This window comes from Benincasa hispida, chromosome 1 (genome assembly GCF_009727055.1).
Source record: "Benincasa hispida cultivar B227 chromosome 1, ASM972705v1, whole genome shotgun sequence".
NCBI lineage: Eukaryota > Viridiplantae > Streptophyta > Magnoliopsida > Cucurbitales > Cucurbitaceae > Benincasa > Benincasa hispida.
The window spans coordinates 41,005,920-41,026,291 of record NC_052349.1 but is presented as its reverse complement, the minus strand read 5'-3'; the positions used below and the strand labels follow the sequence as shown (position 1 = coordinate 41,026,291).

The 20,372-nt window shown below is 36.9% G+C and overlaps 1 protein-coding gene across 4 annotated transcripts in view; it reads left to right on the top strand.

The window, feature by feature from the left end:
* LOC120081240 overlaps positions 1–20,158 on the top strand; it is a 33,064-nt gene extending 12,906 nt beyond the window's left edge. Inside the window, exons 2-8 of one of the 4 annotated variants that reach the window (XM_039035957.1) lie at positions 1,247–1,537; positions 5,551–5,679; positions 5,997–6,077; positions 14,380–14,434; positions 14,519–14,593; positions 14,677–14,797; positions 19,588–20,158. In XM_039035957.1, coding sequence (XP_038891885.1) covers positions 1,247–1,537; positions 5,551–5,679; positions 5,997–6,077; positions 14,380–14,408 — 530 coding nt within the window. In that variant the 3' untranslated portion in view covers positions 14,409–14,434; positions 14,519–14,593; positions 14,677–14,797; positions 19,588–20,158. Of the gene's footprint in view, positions 1–1,246; positions 1,538–5,550; positions 5,680–5,996; positions 6,078–14,379; positions 14,435–14,518; positions 14,594–14,676 lie in introns of all 4 variants that reach the window. The other 3 variants (XM_039035964.1, XM_039035952.1, XM_039035971.1) reach the window with 3 other exon arrangements.
* Positions 20,159–20,372: the final 214 nt, after the last annotated feature.

Below are 20,372 nucleotides of genomic sequence, written 5' to 3'. Positions count from 1 at the left end.
AAAAAAAAAAAAAACTCCCACAACTCCTTCAGACCTCTCACCTTCACTAGAAACTCTCTGATTCCTCTCAAGCCAATGAGAGGAATTAGAGAGTTTCTAGTGAAAGGGAAGATTCAACAAAACCTCCTCAACTCAACACACTCCTAAGGTCCTTGCTCCACGCCAATGAGACACTGGAAGTGGAAATGCCCACGAATTTGCACCAAGTCGATTGAGTAAAGTGGCTTTCCATAAGATGTGGTCCAGGTCCTTGGAAGCATCTTTGGGGAGAGAGCACCAATGAACCCCCTAAAAAGAAGAGGTCCCTGCACATGGTCTAAATATTGTCTTTCCCATGTAAGATTTTCCAAGCAAAAGATTTACCTTTTTTGGACATTGTAACCTTTTAGAGTGATGAAAACAAACACCAATGAGCCCCCCCAAAAAGGATGAGGACCACACTTGCTCAGAATGACTCTACGCCACAAAGCTTTAGGCTCTTGAAAGAAGCACCATAACCACTTAGTCAACAAGCTTCCAGCTAACTGGAGCAGTGGAATGAGAGCACATTAGTGGCCTTTATGCATGCTCATATCTTTTTCATAGTTACTATGATTGTGGAACACATCATCATTTATATATTCTTTGATGTTGGGGTGGTTTAAATCGTAACAATATCCAAACTTGTGATTTCTTCTATCCATTTTAAATACAATTAGAATGTGAAGCCCAATGATCAGGTCTATGAGATATGAAATAAAGCCTTCTTTATTAGGTATGGCAGATAGACACTTCTTTCTTTTAGCTAATTGTTTCGGATGGATACATGCAACATTTCTTTAACTGTGTCCAGCTGCCTGATTTGCACTCGAATACTTTTCATGACAACTTATAATTTATTTACTATCTTAGCTAACAACTTGTTTTTTAGGTTTTCCTTATATGGCCAGGAAATGGGTGCTGAAGGTGCCGTCCTTTGGTTTATTTCATAAGGATGCCTCTAGATGGTAAATTACTGATTGTTGAAGAGGTTTAACTTGGAGAGTTCACCTATTTTCTGCTTGAAATAAAATTCTTAGTTGGAGCCATTGCCTTTGTTTTTCTATTTTTATTATATTATGGATCGTCCATAAACTTTGTCAACTCACCTATCAATGTTCTGTGAAACATAGTATTATTGTTATAACTTTTGGATCTCATTGGTGCCAAAACATTTCAGTTGTGAATTAGGTGGCATATGCCTCTGATTGTGTATCTTTAATTGCAGTAAGACCAAGATGCATAAAACTAAGACAAGATTCGAGCGAAGGACTATATTTTGTGGCACTGAATGGCAGAGGAAATGAAGACCTGAAATCTGCAAAAATGACGTCATTAAAGGCAATATCAATTCAAGCACTGTCTCCCAGGAAAATGTTGATCCTGGACTCTGTTGGTGAATTACATCTGTTGCACCTTGCTAACACTGCTAATGGATTTGATTTTTCTTGCAACATTCGGCCATTGCCTCATCTAATGAAAGTTCAAATGCTGACCAGTGTTCCTGATACATCCATAAGTATGCTTGTCCGAATTCTTTGTTCTACACATTATAGATATGCTACCATGCTAGCAAAACTGTGAATAAAACACTGTGATCAAATGCTTGAACTGAGAATAGACCAGGGAAAACTTTACACATTTATGCTCTAGTTTTCTTAGTTGGGGTAGAGGAGGCCAGTCTAAGCTGTGCTGAGTTTGATTATATCATTCATTTAAGAGGGGTGCGGTTTAGTAGGGTTTTGTCAGAATCTCTTTACTGTGTGCTTGGGCTAGGATAGGATTTCTTACGTTGAGGTAGAGTTAGTTTTCTCCATCGGGCAATGGTAAGTACAGAAACTCCCCAGTCAAGAAGTCCTCAGTGTGGATCTGGAGTAAGTTGATGGGATGTGATGGGATACAACAGCGTAGAATTGATGTTCTTTTTAAGACAAAATCCAACTTTCCATGGAAGAAAACAATGATACAATAAGGAGAGAATGATATCCGATAAAGATGCCTTCAAAGCGAAGAATTGTAAGCTTCTAAAAATCTCCCATTTCCACGTAACATCCCCTCCAAATACTTATACTCCTAACACCAAAGGATACTACCCAGTCAGTAGCCACATTTTTTGTGAGCCTTCTTCCCCGACACTAATAGCATTCTTTCTCCCCTTTAACTTGTGTAAGTTTGTTAGAGGTTAACGTCCAGCCTCCACTTGTCTCTTTCTTCTAATGCCTTCCTCACTACTTTTCTTGAATCTATTCCTGTGTTTTGTTAAGACGGCAGGACTACCAGACAATGCTTTTATAAATGCCTGCGTCTACCACAATACTTTCTTCAGCCTTGTTAATAAACTCCTTTCATTATCTAATCTAATCATATTCCAACGGATGAATCTTGGATTTATCACAAAATCTTCATGATGCTTCTTTTGGAAAAGCACCATGGTTTCCTGACACTCTTACTCAACACTCTTGTTGACATTGGCTTCACGATTTGCTCCTTTACTAGCTCCCAACTTATCTGCAAGGTTATAGAGGTTGCGATGGGATGTCGGGACCACAATTGTTTATAGTTATCATCAATTTTTAGCCTTGGTTCCATGCATGAAATCATATTAATGGTCTTTGTAACACATCGAATCTATCCACCTCATCTTTTTGCTATCCTAATAAAGCAGCTTCCACATTGGTTTTAAAAGGAAACAAAAATTTTCGTTGCTAAATGTAAAGAACCTAAATACAAAATCCCCAAAGAGAAACAAGAAGAAAGTAACAGTAAGAAATATATAAGAAATGATCACAACTGAAAGTGAGCACAAAGCTTAAAGCTATAAGCTCTGAAAACTTGGAGAGAGAGCACCATAAAGAAGCCATGAGAGAACTGAACCAAAACAAACAAGCCAAGGGAGTGAAACATAAAACCCAAAAAACTGACAATGGAGAATTCACTACAGTAGGCCAAAAACTCTAAGAATGGGACCAGAAAAAGAATGAAAACCGGAAATGAGTTGGAAAATACCTTCTTTGAAAAGACCACATAGCAGATTAAAGAACCAAAAAATGCGACTCCAAATCGATTGGGACTTTAAGATTTCCTGATAGCCCAAACAAGGCAATTGCCATTAAACTGTATCACTCAGAGACCGACTGGGAATTGCCTACTAGCTTCCACATTGTCAACAACATTTTTTTTAAAAGAAATGTTGCTTCCATTGAGATAAATGAAAGGATATACAAGGACAAAAAAAAAAAAAAAAAAAAAAAGAAGCCCAAGAACAAAAATACCTCAAACCCAATTACAAAAAGAGGCCCAATTCTAAAGAATAAAGTTAAGATGGAACTTACGAAGAGTCCTTTTTAAGTTTTAACAGACACCCACATAGAGAGGAATTAAATTTAATTGTTTCCCAAAGCTCCTCCCTAGTCCGATCCTTTCCACGAAAAGCTCCACTATGCAACTCTCTTGATGCCTCATAGAATATAGCAAAAAAGGTAATATTGCCAGCACTAAAGGGAGGGTTCAAAAGCACCTCCAACGAGGTCCAATCATTCATCTTAGGAGACTCACAGTTCACTCAAAATATGGAACTTTTCCCAGAGTTATTTTTAGGCTTGAATAGCTTCAAAGGACGAAAAAAGACCATTGAGTTTTTAAAGGAATTATTTTTCTTTGAGCCAAAGAAGAGTGTTGTGCAAATTAAAGGTGCATCAAATGCACATCCTATCAGAACCTACCTTAACACCCTCCACCACTCCTTCTCCACACTTGTAGATACTAACCGACTAAGGACGTTCACCATCACCAACCGGGTTAAACAAAAAAAGCGAAATAGAGGCACCTTGCGTAAGACCTCTTGTCTGCTAAATCTTACCTCGTGACCCTCCATTGATAAAGATGGGAGAAGTTCGTCGATCTTCCAAACCCAGGCTCCCAGCTTGTACCCAAAACCTTTTTTGCACAACACTTTATCAAGGAAACTCCAATCCTAATAGTCATAAGCTTTCTCAACATCAACCTTGAGTATCCCCCTTCCTTCTTCCTCATCCTATAATCCTTGAGGGCTTCACTCACCATCAGCATTGATCTAAAATCTTTCTACCGGCAATAAAAGCTCCTTGAGAATTTGAAATAGTACTTGGGAGCACTAGGCTTAAAGTCCTTGTTTTCTAATGCTTTAGCAGATTCTTGTTTTCAACCAACCTCCGTTATATGGGATGGCATATTATCTAAATTCCCATCTCTTCTACTTCTCATTTCTTAAACTTCACAGCGAATCTCTGACTGCATTGCAGCTTTTAAAGTTTGTTGCTCTATCAACCCTTCATATATGTGACTTATCAATGCTTTATCAGATTGAAAAAGGATTACCATCATGTTTTCGTTTACAAATTTCTGTAGTGCATTCCCAATTACATAAGTTGTGGAAATTCATTTTTTGTGATGACCAAAGTTTTTTCCCCTATATCCCACCAACATTCTTCGTTATTGCCTTTTGTTTCCAACCCTCTTCTTTCCATCTTCTCACTCCCCGTCTTTCCTTTCTAGCAACATTTGGGATGAAATTAATTACCATTCAAGAGATCGATTATCACCCATGACCCAAGTTTCCATTTTTGAGCAGGAATGAGCTAGCATGTTTTCTTTCCATTGTTTACCAATTGAAAATTTTCCTAACGATCTCTATTGTTTGTTATTTTTGTACACACTTTACTGTCTCTGGTTTTCTTGAAATGACTTTCATGTAATTATGTTAATTAACTTGAATTTTATTGATCAGAATCCATTTATTGTAGTTTAATTCAAATTTTGTTTTGTTAAAGTTCAATTTGTTTTAGAATGATTTAGGCCCCGTTTAGTAACCATTTCATTTTTGGTTTTTTGTTTTTGAAAATTAAGTCTATTTCCTCTCGATTTCTTACAATGATTCATATCTTTCTTAAGTACAATGGTTGACTTCTAGCCAAATTCCAAAAAACAAAAACAAGTTTTTAAAGGCTATTTTTTTTTAGTTTTCAAAATTTGGCTTGGTTTTTAAAACCATTGGTAAAAAGTCGATAATAAAGGAATAAATTTGGAGGTTAAAGTTGTGTTTATAGGTTTAATTTTCAAAAACCAAAAATAAAAAATGAAATGGTTACCAAACGGGGACTTAATAATTAGGATTACTTTGCATATGGTTTCCAACTAAATTTCTTATATAATGATTGAATTTGGTGTAGCCTAATAGGATAAAAGGAAAATTCTCCCCAACACTCTAACTCAAATATCTTTATTAGAATGAATACATGAGAGGTAACTTCCTATTTATTGGGAAATAATATACAAAAGATAGTAGAAAGGGGAGGATTTACCTAGAAATCACCTAAGATTAACCTAATTTTCCTAATTCTCCCTACATCAGAACATCAGGAAGAAGCAACAAACTAGACAAGTTATTTTATACTTTTCGCTGTTAGGCAAACTCATATTGGCTTAATTGTTATTGGAGGCAATTACTGGGTTGTTTTCTATTCTCACAATTACTAGAAATGTATTACTTTTCAGGGAACCAAACTGTCTGGCTATCTGATGGGCATCACTCTGTGCATTTACTGGTGATACCCGATGTTGATTCTGTTGTCACTGAAAATATGGGAAATGAGAGCGAGGAAGTCCTGATGAAAAGAATATCAGGTCTCTTTAGCTGCAGATGTTACTGGTTATAACTTTCTGGACTGTAACTTTTGTACTATTAAGATATTGGAATTGCATATATCCCGTGCCCCTATAATAATATACTGAAATAGTAAATTGCTTTGAGGTATAGCACTAGCATTTAGATCATTTTTGCATTAAAGTCAAATTTGAAACTCGTTTGGGTACCATGCCAAACTGTGTGGCTGTATAACAATTTGGATGTCTCGCTTCTTCCCTTTCAAGTTCATCTTAGTCCCAATCTTTCCATTACATTTTTTTTCTCACTTTACACTTCGGTTGGTTTTTATTTCCAGTTATGCAAGCTATATTTGCTGGTGAAAAGATTCAAGACATAACATCCTTGGCTGCGAATGCTGTTTTAATTCTTGGACAAGGTAGCTTCTTGTTACTAATTTTTTTAATCAAAATTCCTGCAAACATGTTGCTGTGAAAAAATAGACTGCTATTGTCTTCCACGTGAGGATTTACGTTACATACTATCATGCCTTGTGTATTAAAGATTATGTTGCAAATGGACCTACCCATGCCTGTTACATTGAGCAGCAAGTATTCTGGATCATAATTTAACAACTCTAATAGTAATTTGTTAGGATACTTCCTAACAAGAATAAGATCTGAAATATATTGAGATATACAGATGAAAATACAAGATAACCCAAGTATAAAGGAACTTGGAACCTCCTCGTGAGTGTACTCACTCAAGCACTAGATCACTCCAAAGAATAACCTCCCCTTCACTCACTTACCCTCCTTCTATTTATAACAAGTAGTAACTACCCTTATAACCACCCTATACAATAACTATTGGTAACTCCTTATCTATCTAATTACCTTTATACTCCTTAACTAACATTAACTAAATATCTAGTACCTAACATTACCCTGCCCTTCAAAGACAACATGTCTTTAAGTTGTGCTTACAAACATGATCACAAAATTGGGCAACACCCTTTTTTAATCACATAACAATTAAAAAAAAAACACACAATTGTTATCCTAACCACTAAATACTTCTTCCCTTTTCTTCAACATGGGCTTCAATCAATTCCTTTGAACCCAACCCAATCTGCAGCCCACAGACCAAACAATCAATATGCCTTTATTTTTCCCACAGTCGGTCCCATCACCCTTATCTTTCATGTGGGCATCAGTTTCTTTGCCCATCTCTTCACACAATTCTCCCCTTTCCCAAGATTGCTTCTCCGGCCACCAACGTTCAGCCCTGTCTGCTACTTCCAAACGCCTCCAGCCACCGTGCTTCCAGCCTCATCGTCCTCCTACCATCTTCTTCGGCCGTGGCCAAAACCGATTCCATCCACTAGACTCTTCTTGCTTCTATCCATGTGTTCGCTGGCAAAGTTTCTTTCCTTTTTTCCCCTTTTGATTCTTCCTCTTCTTCCTTGTGAAATTTCCTTTATCGGAATTGTCGATTTTTCCTCCTACAATCTCTACGCCTTATTGGAGGCGTCTTGTCTCTCCTTCGTTTTCTCCTTCTCCAAGTTATAGTTTTAATATTAGGGATTTTTGTTATTGTAAATTTCTCTGTTATATTTTCCTTTTATGGCCTTTTCTATGCTTTCCTTCTTTGGTCATTCTTGTACACCTATATATTCATATCTTTAGTGAATGGAATAAAGAATTTTGATTCTCTCAAACCTAAGAGTTTTACACAGTATCAGAGCTTTGGAAAATTAGGCTTTTTTTTTTTTCTTGTTTTTTTTTATTTTTTTTTAAAGACTTTAGGGTTTGAGAATTTAGAACCCATTTGTGTTACATCTAGTATTTTGTGGAGGTGGGTTTATACTTTTGCTCACCACCGTCGTCTTCGGTTTGTTCGCTGTCATCAGCCGTCGGTGAAAAAAGGTGTGTTGTTTTTCTTTGCTATTTTTGGACACTGCCCAGTCCATTGAGGAGCCCAACCGCCGATCTACAGAACCCCAAAGTCCAGCGTCCGTTTGACCATCGCGTGAGGTTCACGCGCGGCCACCTCCCTCTATCGTCGATCCACGCGCCGGCGAGTGTAGGCATGTGTGTCGCCTGCTTTTTCTCGTATTCTGTGGGTGTCATCGGAGTTGCTTTCTTTTTTTGGTGGTGTGTTTGTTTGGGCTATATACTCCCTATCTGTGGTTCATTGAAGGGAAAAAAATCTCTTTGGTAAATTAGGGTTTACTTCTCTTCTGTCCGGTGTTTTATTTTTAGGTAATGGTTGACAAGAAACTAGTATTCATATCTGAGATGATTCCTTTTATGTCAAAAGTAATTGAACACAAGTTGAATGGATCAAATTACTATTCATGGAGATCAAATGTTCGTCACTTTATTAGGAGCATTGAGATGGATGATCACATCATGGAAGAACCCCCGACTAATGCTACTAAAAAAATTTGGTGGTGGGACGATTCAAGAATTCTATTGACCGTGAAATCGTTGAGTTAGTAAATCACTTCGAATTAGTCAAGGAACTATTGGAATATTTAAATATTCTTTATTTTGGGAAAGAGAACATTAATAGAATGTTTGATGTTTGTAAGACTCAATATCAACTAGATCAAGGAGAAAAATCCCTTACAAGTTACTTTATGGAGGTAAAAAATACTTGTGCAGAATTCACTGCCTTGATGCCAATTAACATTGATCCAAAAATTCTAATGGCTCAACGTGAAAAGTTGTTTATCATGAGTTTCTTAGTTGGTTTTGCACCTAAATATGAGATGGCCAAAGATTGAGTGTTGTCAAGCTCAAACATCTCATTGTTGGAAGAAGCTTATACTCGAATACTTCGTACAGAGAAGCCACGAGCAGTAATGTCATCTGATTCTAGCAGTGCTTTGATTGGGGTTACAGTGGTTAGATCAAATAGCTCCAAAGGTTATCCCAATAACCAACGATCAAATTTAAGAGATGTTGTTTGCTATTACTATTGTAAACCTGGCCATATGAAACGTGAATGTAGAAGATTGTTGAATAAGGTTTAGAGGGTGCCACTTGCACATGTGCTTCTACTCCTGATAATCTTGACAAGTCACTTACGATTTCTACAGAGGAGTTTGCTAAGTTCCAACAGTATCAAGAGTCATTTACGACATCATCTTCTACTCCCATTACTGCCATTGCAGAGACAGGTAATATCTCTAAATGTCTTCTTTCCTCTACTTTGAAATGGATCATTGACTTTGGCGTTACAGGCCATATGGCAGGTAATCCAAGTTTATTCTCTAAACTTTGTACATTTACCTCTTCACCTAATGTCACTATAGCCAATGGAACCTCCACTCCTGTTTTAGGGTCGGGAACCGTCTATCTTACTGAATCAATTTCTTTGTCATTTGTTTTAAATTTACCACATTTCTCTTTTAATTTGATTTTGGTTTGTAAACTCACTTGTGATCTTCATTGTTGTATCTCCTTTTTTTTTGCTATTGCTTATTTCAAGATCTTATGATGAAATAGACCATCGGTAAAGGGCGTGAATTTGGAGGCCTTTACATCTTTGAACCACGAATACCTACACCTATCGCATGCTCTAGCGTGTCGTCTCCCTTTGAAGAACATTGTCGTTTGGGTCATCCGTCTATCTCTGTGTTGAAGAGTTTTCGTCCCCAGCTTCAACATTTGTCTTCTTTAGATTGTGAGTCATGTCAGTTTGCTAAATTTCATTGTTTGAGTTTGTATCCTCAAGTCAATAAACGAGCTAGTGCTCCGTTTGAATTAGTCAATTTTGATATTTGGGATCCATGTCCTATTGAGTCCAAGGGAGGGTTTTGGTATTTTGGTGATATTTAAAGTTACTTTCTCATTTTCGTAATTTTCATGCTGAAATTCGAACTCAGTTTAGTGGTGCTCTTAAAATCTTACGGAGTGATAATGCTAAAGAATATTTCTCTCACGCACTCAATTTTTATTTAGATGCCTATGACATTCTTCATCAATCTTCTTGCGTCGATACTCCATCTCAAAATGGGGTTGCAGAACGAAAGAATCGTCATCTTCTTGAGATAGCTAGAGCCGTGATGTTTCAGGTGCATGTTCCAAAATCCTTTTGGGTTGATGCTGTTTCCACAATTTGTTTCTTAGTAAATCGCATGCCTTATTCCATTTTTAAGGGTGAGATACCTTTTCGTACTTTATGCCCCAAACAACATTTGTTTCCCATTCCATCCAAAATATTTGGTTGTACCTACTTTGTTCTGGATATTCGACCTCAACATACCAAGCTGGATCCAAAGTCCTTAAAATGGATTTTCCTTGGTTATTCCTGTGTTCAAAAGGGGTATCAGTGTTATTGTCCTAGTCTAAATGAATATCTTGTCTCTCTTGATGTCACATTTTTTGAACATTCCTCGTTCTTTTCCTCACCTTATTTCTCTTCGAATAAGAGTCAGGGGAAGCATAAGGAGTTAAAGGACGATTTCCTTGTTTATACTATTGTTTTCCTTTCTGATCCTCTTCGTGATTCATCTCTACTTGTGACTACCTCTATTCTTCCAACCCATCGTTAAGGTCTATAATTGACGATGGCCTCCTTTAGTTCCATTCCCTGTACCAGAGGCATCTTTGTCTCATTCAGTTTCATGCCTTGAACCAAAGTCTTCTTCGTCATTGGGTTTGGAAACGAGTGATGATCTTCCTAACGTAAGTGCGCTCATCCTATTTCCTCTTTTGTATACCATTTATCGTCTTCTACACCATTCATTGCATCCTTAGAGTTTGTATTCGTCTCTAAAATTGCTCATGAAGCTTGTCTCATCTTGGTTGGTGTGCCGCAATGATGAAGGAGATGACTGCCTTAAATGACAATTGTACTTGGGATTTAGTTTCTCTCCTTGCAAGAAAGAAGGCTATTAGTTGCAAATGGGTGTTTCTAGTTAAAGTCAACCCTGAAGGTTTTGTCGCTCGGTTAAAAGCACACCTTGTAGCGAAAGGCCACGCACAAACTTATGGTATTGACTATGTTGATACTTTTTCTCCAGTAGCACAAATGGCATCTGTGAAGTTGTTTATTTCATTAGCTTCAATCAATCATTGGCCTTTACATCAGCTTGATATTAAAAATGCATTTCTTCATGGTGATTTTCAAGAAAAGGTGTATATGGAGCAACCACTAGGGTTTGTTGCTCAGGTGGAGAATGGAGAGGTGTGTCGTCTTCGTAAATCCTTGTATGGATTAAAGTAGAGTCCATAGGCTTCTCGTTTGGTAAATTTAGTCAGGTGATTGAAAGCTTTGGAATGCGGAAGAGCATGTTAGATCATTCGGTCTTTTTTAAGAGATCTGAGCATAGTGTCATCTTGTTAATCGTATATGTCGATGATATTGTGATTGTTGGTGATGATGTTTTAGGTATGGTCCTTAAAGATATTTCTTCAGAGTCAATTCCATACAAAAGATTTGGACATGTTGAAATATTTCTTAGGAATTGAGGTAATAAGAAGTAAGAAAAGAATACTATTATCAACAGAGAAAATATGCACTTGATTTGTTGACTGAAACAGGAAAGCTAGGGGTTAAGCCATGTAGTATCCAAATGATACCCAACTTACGACTCACAAAAGATGGAGAATTGCTAAAAGATTCTAAAAGACATAGAAGGTTAATGGAAAAACTTAATTATCTTACAGTGACTCGACCCGACAGTGAGTATTGAGAGTCAGTATATGTCATGCCTTACAGTTGATCATTGGGCTGCATTGGAACAGATTTTGTGTTATCTGAAGACTGCTCTCAGGTGTGGTTTATTATACAAGGATTATGGTCATACTAATATTGAATGTTTCTTAGACGTCGATTAGACAGGATCTAGAGAAGACAGAGGATCAACTTCAGGATATTGTATTTTTTGTTGGTGGTAATTTGATTTCTTGGAAGAGTAAAAAACAAAATGTGGTATCACGTTCAAGTGGGAATCAGAATATAGAACAATGACACAGTTTGTGTGTGCATTGATTTCGATATATCAACTTCTGGTTGAGTTGGGATTTGAAATCACCACACCGACAAAATCATGGTATGATAATCAAGCAACACTTCATATCGTGTCTAATCCAATATTCCATGAAAGGACTAAACATATTGAAGTTGATTACCATTTTGTACGTGAAAAAATTCAACAAGGTTTGGTATCTACAGGATATGTGAAGATTGGAGAACAATTAGGAGATATCTTCACGAAAGCATTGAATGGAACATGTAAAGATTATCTATATAACAAGTTGAGCATGATTAACATATATGCTGGGGGAGTATTATAGTTCTAATATTAGAAATTTTTATTATTGTAAATATCTTTGTTATATTTTCCTTCTATGGCCTTTTCTATGCTTTCCTTCTTTGGTCATTCTTGTACACTTGTACATAATCATATCTTTAGTGAATGGAATAAAGAATTATAATTCTCTCAAACCTAAGAGTTCTACACTCCACTCCCAGACTTTTGCCTTTTTCATCGTTCGCACAATTTTCTTCTGATGAATTTGTTGCTTCTTCAACCTTGTGACTGTTGTTGCTTTCTCTCTCCTGCCGTGTTCTCTTTTCTACCAGTATGTTTCTTCCTCGTCTCCCCCCTGTTTTCTTCTTCCTCATTCGGCTTCCCTCTCCATTTGAAGCACTATCACCTCCAGGCCCCCTGTACAAAAGACTTTTTTCGGGTTCGAGACAACAGCAACCTTAGAACAACTCTCGGTTATGGTTTCACTTACAAACTCGACGGTTGTCATCCCATTTTTGCCCTTCTCTCAGATTTTTTTTGCTACATCACTCCTCGGGCTTCTTCTTCTGCCATTTTGCAATTGCAATCTGCAACCCACTTTTGTAGTTGTTCGCATGACCATGGAATTTCTCCTTGTTCTACCATCACGCGTTTGCGATCAGCATTCCATTTTAGTAGTCGTTCCCATGACCAACGTGCTTCGCTTCGTCTTCCATAGCCACAAGAAACCCTTTTCCCATAATAAAATGGCTCTGATACCAATTTGTTAGGTACTTAAGCACCTTGGAGAACCACACCCTAAAAACCAACTATTGAGGTGGGAGAGCCAAGCCATTTAAATACCACATTGGTCGTCCTATTCTAACCAATGTGGGACAAAGGTAGCTCATACTACCTTGATTCCTAACATAACTCCAGCCAGCTACCCTGTTATGACTTTCACAACTGAAGTGTTTGATAGGTTGCCAAATGCCATTTTATTTAAAAGGTGATTTCATTGTTAAAATACTTTCTCGATATTGAAAAAAGATCCCAAACACACTATTAATTTGGATTTAGTCGAATCAGTATCGAGAGACTTTTATTCAATTTAACGATTGGTTGTAGTTTCAAAATCTAGAGGCACAGGGACATTAAAAATCCCACGTGTATCCTAGTTATATGTTTGTAGGGTCAGCTGGAAGTTCCCTGCTCAAATCCAATGATCAATCGGGTATGAGAGCTCTATTTCAGGGCTCATATTGTATTACTCTGATTGTTACTCCAGCTACGTGATCTATAAATAGGACCGGTTACTCTAATTGTAACTCCTGTCATCTAATCTGTAAATAGGACCGATAGGACCACTGGAGAGCAAAGATCAATTAGTTTAATGTCCTCTTTGTATAAGATTATTTCCAAAGTGTTGGCAGAAAGATGGAAGAAAGTGCTTCCCCGATCATCGACAATTCCTAGGCTGCCTTTGTTGAATGAAGGCAGATCTTGGATGTGGTGCTAGTGGCCTCAGGAACAGTGGGAGATTGTTCCTCCTGTGGAAATAAAGGCGTCCTCCTTAAATTATATTATGAAGAGGTTTATGATAAGGTTGATTGGTCCTACTTGACCTAAATCCTTGAGAAGAATGGCTTGGAAGCAAGTGGAGAAAGTGGATGAAGGGCTGTCTTTCCTCGGTGAATTTCTCCATTATCCCAAATGCGAGACCATGAGGGAAAATTGTATTTGCTACTAAGGGGGTGGGACAGGGGAATCTCCCGTCCGCTTTTCTCTTCACGCTAATGGACGATTCTTTTAATAAACTGGTTTATTATTTTCGTGACATAAGAGTTTTGAAGGGGATTATGGTGGGAAGGTAGGGGTGATCGTGGAAAATTTTTAAAGGGGATTATGGTGGGAAAGATAGGGGTGATGGTTATGACACGCCTCTACAATTTGCTGACAGCACTATTATTTTCTACTGAGCAAAGAAGAAGATGGACATTTGATGACTCATCATCACTCTCTTTCTCCAAAGTTCAGTTAATATTTGCCAAAACCTCCTTAGGCATAAATGTATAGAATCAACGGTTAGCAGGTTTTGGTTTTTTATGTCAACTTGTAATAAACTTCTATTCAATTCTGTTTCTTGTTGGGAAATTTTGTGCATATGATTGTCTTTTTAAATAGCTTGCATAGATAAGTTACAAAATTTACAATAAATGAAAGCCCAAAAAGTCGAGAGAATGCTTGGATAATTTATTCTGGTGTGGATGGCATTGTGGAATAAGAAGCCTTCGTATTTTAATGCATGTATTTAATCTATTCGAAGAGAGAGAAAGAAATTTAATAAGAACTGAGGAAAGTCAAACATAAATTATAAAAAGGAAGTTAGGAAGAATACTGCGCCGAAGACACATTATGTATTTTTAAAATTGTTTTTTATACATTTCCACTGTGTTTTCTTCCCTTTATAACAATGTTCTTTTCTGTTAATCAGGAAGCTTATATGCGTATACAATTTCCTGAAGTTTCCTCGGTGGGCTTTTTTTCCGGTAAGCAGCTTCTAATATACTTGCAAGTGCCACCCTGCCTCGTGCATACACACGAATGTTCATTTTATTCTTGGTTATTTGTAGGACATTTTCATTCAAGGCTCTGTGTTGGATGATCTTGTCCAGAGTGGTGGCTTATGGGCTTCATGTTCTGCTCAAGTAAGAAACCAAGCAGTACTACAAATTAATTATATGGACATGTCTATGCTGGGAACCTAACCCTCGTTTATTTTTCTTATTAGATCCTAGCAATGTGGTCTCTAATTATTGTGTTACAGTAAGTCAATACCAAGAGAGTCAAGAACTGCAGTTTTCTCATACATCCATGGTGCTTACGATTCAAGAAAACTCAGCTCTGGATAGGTATATTGTTTTTACTTTTAACCTTTTTTCTTATTATTGAGAAATTGATTTTGCAGGGTTGAACTTCCAAAACCACTTTGTGTATCCTTCCTTTCCTGCAGAAGGCCTGTAGCTTCAGTTTTGGCTAGTTGCCTACAAGGAAGAACTAGAACTCTCTCTAGGAAAAACTCCAAGTGTCCTATGTTTGCCACGAACTACCAAACTTCCGCATTTTTTTTGGTAGAGCTTAAAGGGGACGGGGCTACTTTTACTAATTTATTAGAAGTATTGTACAGTCGGAAATTCAAAACTATGAAGCCTTTAAATGTATAGGCTTTAGTTTTGGGGATTGGGAACGGTTTTCATTGTCCATCTAATTACATTTTACTTCTACTAACCCTTACAAAACTTACTTTTCTATCACGAAAGGATAGGTCTACCAATCACTTGATCAAAGTGGAATCTTTGTCTCTTAGGATTTCTTTTGATGAAAGATTTAGGGGAAGAGTCAAAATTGAGAAAAGAGGGAGAATTGTGGTTCTATTTCTGTTCCACACAACTGGTTTCAGTTTTCTAGAGTGAGGACTGTCTATAGTGTCTGTTAGATAACTTTAAACGTAACCTGTTCTTTAGACGAACAAGGTATAACAATTATATATTTTTAGTGGGTTACATATTATTGTTGGAGAAATCCTTGTCACATAGTTGTTGAAATTTGCTTAATAGATTTTGACTGGAGCGAACATTTAGTATTTTCTAAGGTGGCCAAATGAAGATATGAAGAGATTTTATGATCCTTGTTAGAAAATTTCCAAGAAAATGAAACGAGTAATGATCAAAGATACAAACTCCACGAGGGAATGCGAAAAGAACCGAACAGAATACAAAAAACCATTACAAAGACCCACTAGAGAACATATTACAAAGTTGAGTCGAGACCCTTTAATCAAATCAGACGTTGCTAGGAAGGAAGGATCAAAATTATCCTGTGATTGAACCTTGTGGCCCCAAATTTGCACATGAAGATTAAGAAAATTTTGTTCCTTCTTTTTTTTTGGATAATGATACTGAGGATTGAGAAGAGGTTAATAAGATTATTGATGATAAGAGTAAGGCTTGGAAAGACGATCAGATTAAACAAGGGGAATATGGCTAAAAGTCTGAAGACTTGGTGGTCAGTATAATTATGAAGAAATCTGTGAGATACGGAGAATAGAAAAGTAATGGAGCAGAAAAATTGGAAGGTTTATTAAAGGAAATCTGAAAAGTCTTTCCATTTAATGATTTCAAGTGGGAAAAGACTAATGTTCTCACTAAGACTCTGTTTCGCACTGGTTGGAACAAAATTCGGGAACCTCTGAAGAACATGACTGATGAGGACAGAATGCTGAATCCAGTTCATGTTGATATGGTATTTCATAAATCCGAGAGGGTAAAAATTAATAAGAATAGGTGCAATATAGGCCTTCTTACAAATACGGGTAGAGAATAACAATAAAAAAAAAAAAGAAAAACATTAACGAGGACCATTTATACAAATCTTTCTAAATAACAGAGATTCAACAAAATTAATGACATGTCCAAGTGCTTTTTTTTTTTTTTGGTTAAGAAGTTTTGTAAGTATCGAGGATGGGTTAGAAGTAAGGAGTTACAGTTCATAATTGGGAATTATCGGAAAAATGGTTATGGCACTTTCCCCATGAATCCCCTATCCAGTGTTCTAAGATTATCATGAGCAAGTACTTTGATTGGAAGTTGGGTAGGGTTCAAGGCAGAATAAGAAATCTGTTAAAGAAAATTTCTATTTAGCTCCCGTCTTTTTCTTATTTGATTAAGTAGATTATCTCACCTTTATCACTTCTCTTTTATGAAAGTCTGTCACATTGCAGATATGCTTTTGCATCCTGGGAGCTTTCCCTTTCTTTCGTTTGGGTTCTGCTGTCTAATCCGATAGAGAGACGATAGAGGTTTTGACACTCCTTTCTTTACTAGGAGAGGTCGAGCTTAGATGGGGAAAAAGGATGTTTGTATTTGAAGTCTCAGCTTCTTTGAAAGCTTTTATTGTAGATCGCTGTTTCATTATTTGCTGGATTCCTCTCCTCTTAGGGAGTTGGTTTTCTCGCTCCTTTGGAAGGTGTAGTCCAGCCAGTTTCTTATCCAACAAAATAAATAATGGCAAATATCTCAAAACTTTGGAGGTTGTATCAATTTAAACTCTATACTAACGATTGTATCAATTTAAACCTTGAACTTTAGGGGTTGTATCAATTTAAACCCTGAATTTTCATAAGTCTATCAATTATTAGTTTAAGTAAGGGAAAATACTCCAGAACTTTGGAGGTTGTATCAATTTAAATCCTAAACTAACGATGGTATCAATTTGAAATTTGAACATTAGGAGTTGTATCAATTTAAACTCTGAACTTTCGTAAGTCTATCAATCTAAACCTTGAACTTTCATAAATGTATCAATTTATACCTTCCTTCAGATTTAGTTTGAAAAATATCATGCTAAACATTTATTTTTTTCTCAATTAAACTTATAAATTGTTATAAGTGAATCAATTTAGAATATTTATTAGGAATATATTTGAAAATCGATGCATAAATTTTTATACTTGTGTTGATTTCTACAAATGTCGATTCACCAAAACTGACGACTATAATTTGAATGGACAATTTTCAAATAAATCTTAATTTAGAGTCTAAATTTATTCACTTATGTAAATTTAGAGATTTAATTGATAAAGTTACAAGCCTCACACAATGTTTATCCAAATAAAACATAATAGAGGGTTTGAATTGATGCACTTCTGAAAGTTCAAGGTTTAAATTGATACAATTATTAGTTTAGGGTATAAATTGATACAACCTGAAAAGTTCTAGGTTTAAATTGATACAACTCCCAGATCTTGGATATTAGTTGTGAGCAAGACAAATCTCGAGTAAATGCCAAATCTTGGGTATTAATTGCGAGCAGGAAAGGCTTGATAGGTGGGTGAGAGAGGTTGGCTGTGAGGTCGGGACATTTCCCTCTTGTTATCTTGGTCTCCGAGAACTTGTATAGAGAAGGATTTCTTGTGGCGCAGCGGTTCTTCCATACCACCTTAGTTGCCTGGCGTTGCTATTGGCATAACAACCAATACACCATAGGTTGGCCCAACCCAGTCCTCTTGTACTAGGGTTGGCTCCTCGCAGTTCTCCCCCTTTGGGGGGTAATCCGAGGGCTTTGTCTTTTTGGGATCCCATCTCTGAGAAGATTTGTAAAAGGCTAGCCTCTTGGAAGAAAGGTTATTTCTCCAAGGTTGGTAGACTTACTCTGATAATATTTGTGCTGAGTGGTATCCCTATTTATTATCTTTCCCAGTTCGGTCTGTAAAAATATTGAGAAAGACATGAGAGACTTTCTGTGGGAAGGAGCGGGTGAAGGTAAGGGTTTTCATCTGGTTAGCTAGGAGGGTGTGGGGTACTCTATGAACCAAGGTGGGCTGGAGATTGGTAATTTAAGACTTCAGAACTTTCTGTTGGCTAAGTGACTTGGGGGTTTTGCCCTTGAGCCTAAACTTGTGCCATAGAATCATTGGTAGTGAGCACAGTACTCATCCTTTTGTTTCGGTGGAAAATGGGGTTAGAGGCACACATCGAAATCCTTGGAAAGATATCGTGATTGAGCTCCCCTCGTTTTCCCTTTTGGTTCATTACATCGTGGGGGATGGCTAGGTGCGTATTTTTGGGAAGACCAATAGGTTAGGAATAGCCCCCTTTGTCGTGGGTTCCCTCATCTTTATCATTTGTCTTCCTTTAAGAATTGTTTGGTCTTTGACTTTCTGGAATGTTTGGGGAGGCGCTGTCTCATTTTCTTTCGGTTTCTATTGTCATTTATCCAATAAGGAGACCACAGAGGTTGCTTCTTTTCTTTTGTTGTTGGGTGAGTGCAACTTCAAGGAGGGGAGAAGGGATGTTCAGATTTGGAAGCATAATCCTCTGTCGGAAAGTTGAGGAAAACCTAGATCACCTTCTTTGGGACTGTCAATTTGCAAGGTTCGTGTGGATTTGCTTTTTATAGGAGTTTGACGTTCAGATGGCTGGTTAGAGGGATATTTGTACGATGATCGGAGAGTTCATCCTTCAACCGCCTTTCGAAGAGAGGCCGTTGTGGTTTGCTGGGGTGTGTGCTATGTTGTGGGACGTTTGGGGGAAGAGGAACAACAGGGTGTTTAGAGGTTTGAAAAAGGACCTTAGTGAGATTTGGTCCTCAGTGAGGTTTCCTATGTCACTTTGGACTTCGATTTCGAAGCTTTTTTTTTGTTATTATTCAATATGTAACATCATGCTTAGTTGGAAACTCTTTCTTTAGGGGTTGCTTTTGAGGGCTTTTTTTTGTATGCCCTTGTATTCTTTCATTTTTTCTCAATGAAAGTTCTTATTGAAAAAAAAAAAAAAAGAAAAAAATGATACAACTCCATATTATAAATTGATATTTACGCAATAAATAAATATCTCTATTGTAATACTTTTCTCTCTCTTTTCCTCTTTGTTTTTCTCATTGTGGTTTACTTGTAAAGCTTATAGGGACTTTTATCTGTTTATTTCCATATTATTTTCGTTATTTTGCTGCTACTGGTGGTTTAGAGCATGTTTTGTACAGCTGTCTATCAGAATGAATGTTCTTGTTGCTCAGCTTCCTTGGAAGGGGTGGATCTAATTTGCAATTTTTGCTCCAATATAAGTTCCCCATCTCACTGACTTTATTTGCAACAGGATTATCTAATATTGTTGTTTGTCATTGAGATTTGTGGTTTATGGCATAGGACCATACTTGGGAATATGCTTTTATGGAGTTTCTGAAGATGGAAGTCTTTCAACAGTATAAAGCCGCCCCTTTTCTGTGTTTGCCTTGCCCTTGCATCCATGCGCTGCAAGACAAGTTTGGGGCCAAGGAACGAGCATGCTAGCTGTTGGTTCATCTGTTTTGTCGCATCATTGATTCAACTAGCAAAAGGAATATCATATATTTCCGACCTGCTATCATGAAAGATACAACACAACAGAGGCCTTCACTGTTGCAAGATGAATGTCATAATTGCATGGAACCTTCATACTCAACATTCTAGTTTGAAACTATATATATATATATATATATCATTTAAAACTCAATTCCCATTCAGGAATGTAGCTTGCATTCCCTTTGATTCTAGTTGCAACTTTGGCCTAATATTAGCCTCTCTTCTCCTCTTTTCTTTTTCTTTTTCATTTTTTTTCTCCAAATACAGTTGGCCTTACCTTTTGATGAGCACATTTCTTTCTCCTTCAGTGATATAACTTTCAGATTTTTTTACTGTCAGTCTGTATAGTAAATTTCCTTTTAAAAAAAAATAATCACCTTTCTGTGTTCAAATTTGGAGGGCTCAGGGTTGAAATGTGTAGACCGTTTAGACATGTAACTTTAAGGTTGAATTCTAAAAGTTGATCTGTTTTTTTTTAACGGTCATATTTTTTTCCCCATTTCTTTGAAGGTGAAGAAACAATCAAACCATATGATAAACTAATAACATAAATGAATGCTATCAGAAGAAAAACAACACAAGCAATGGAC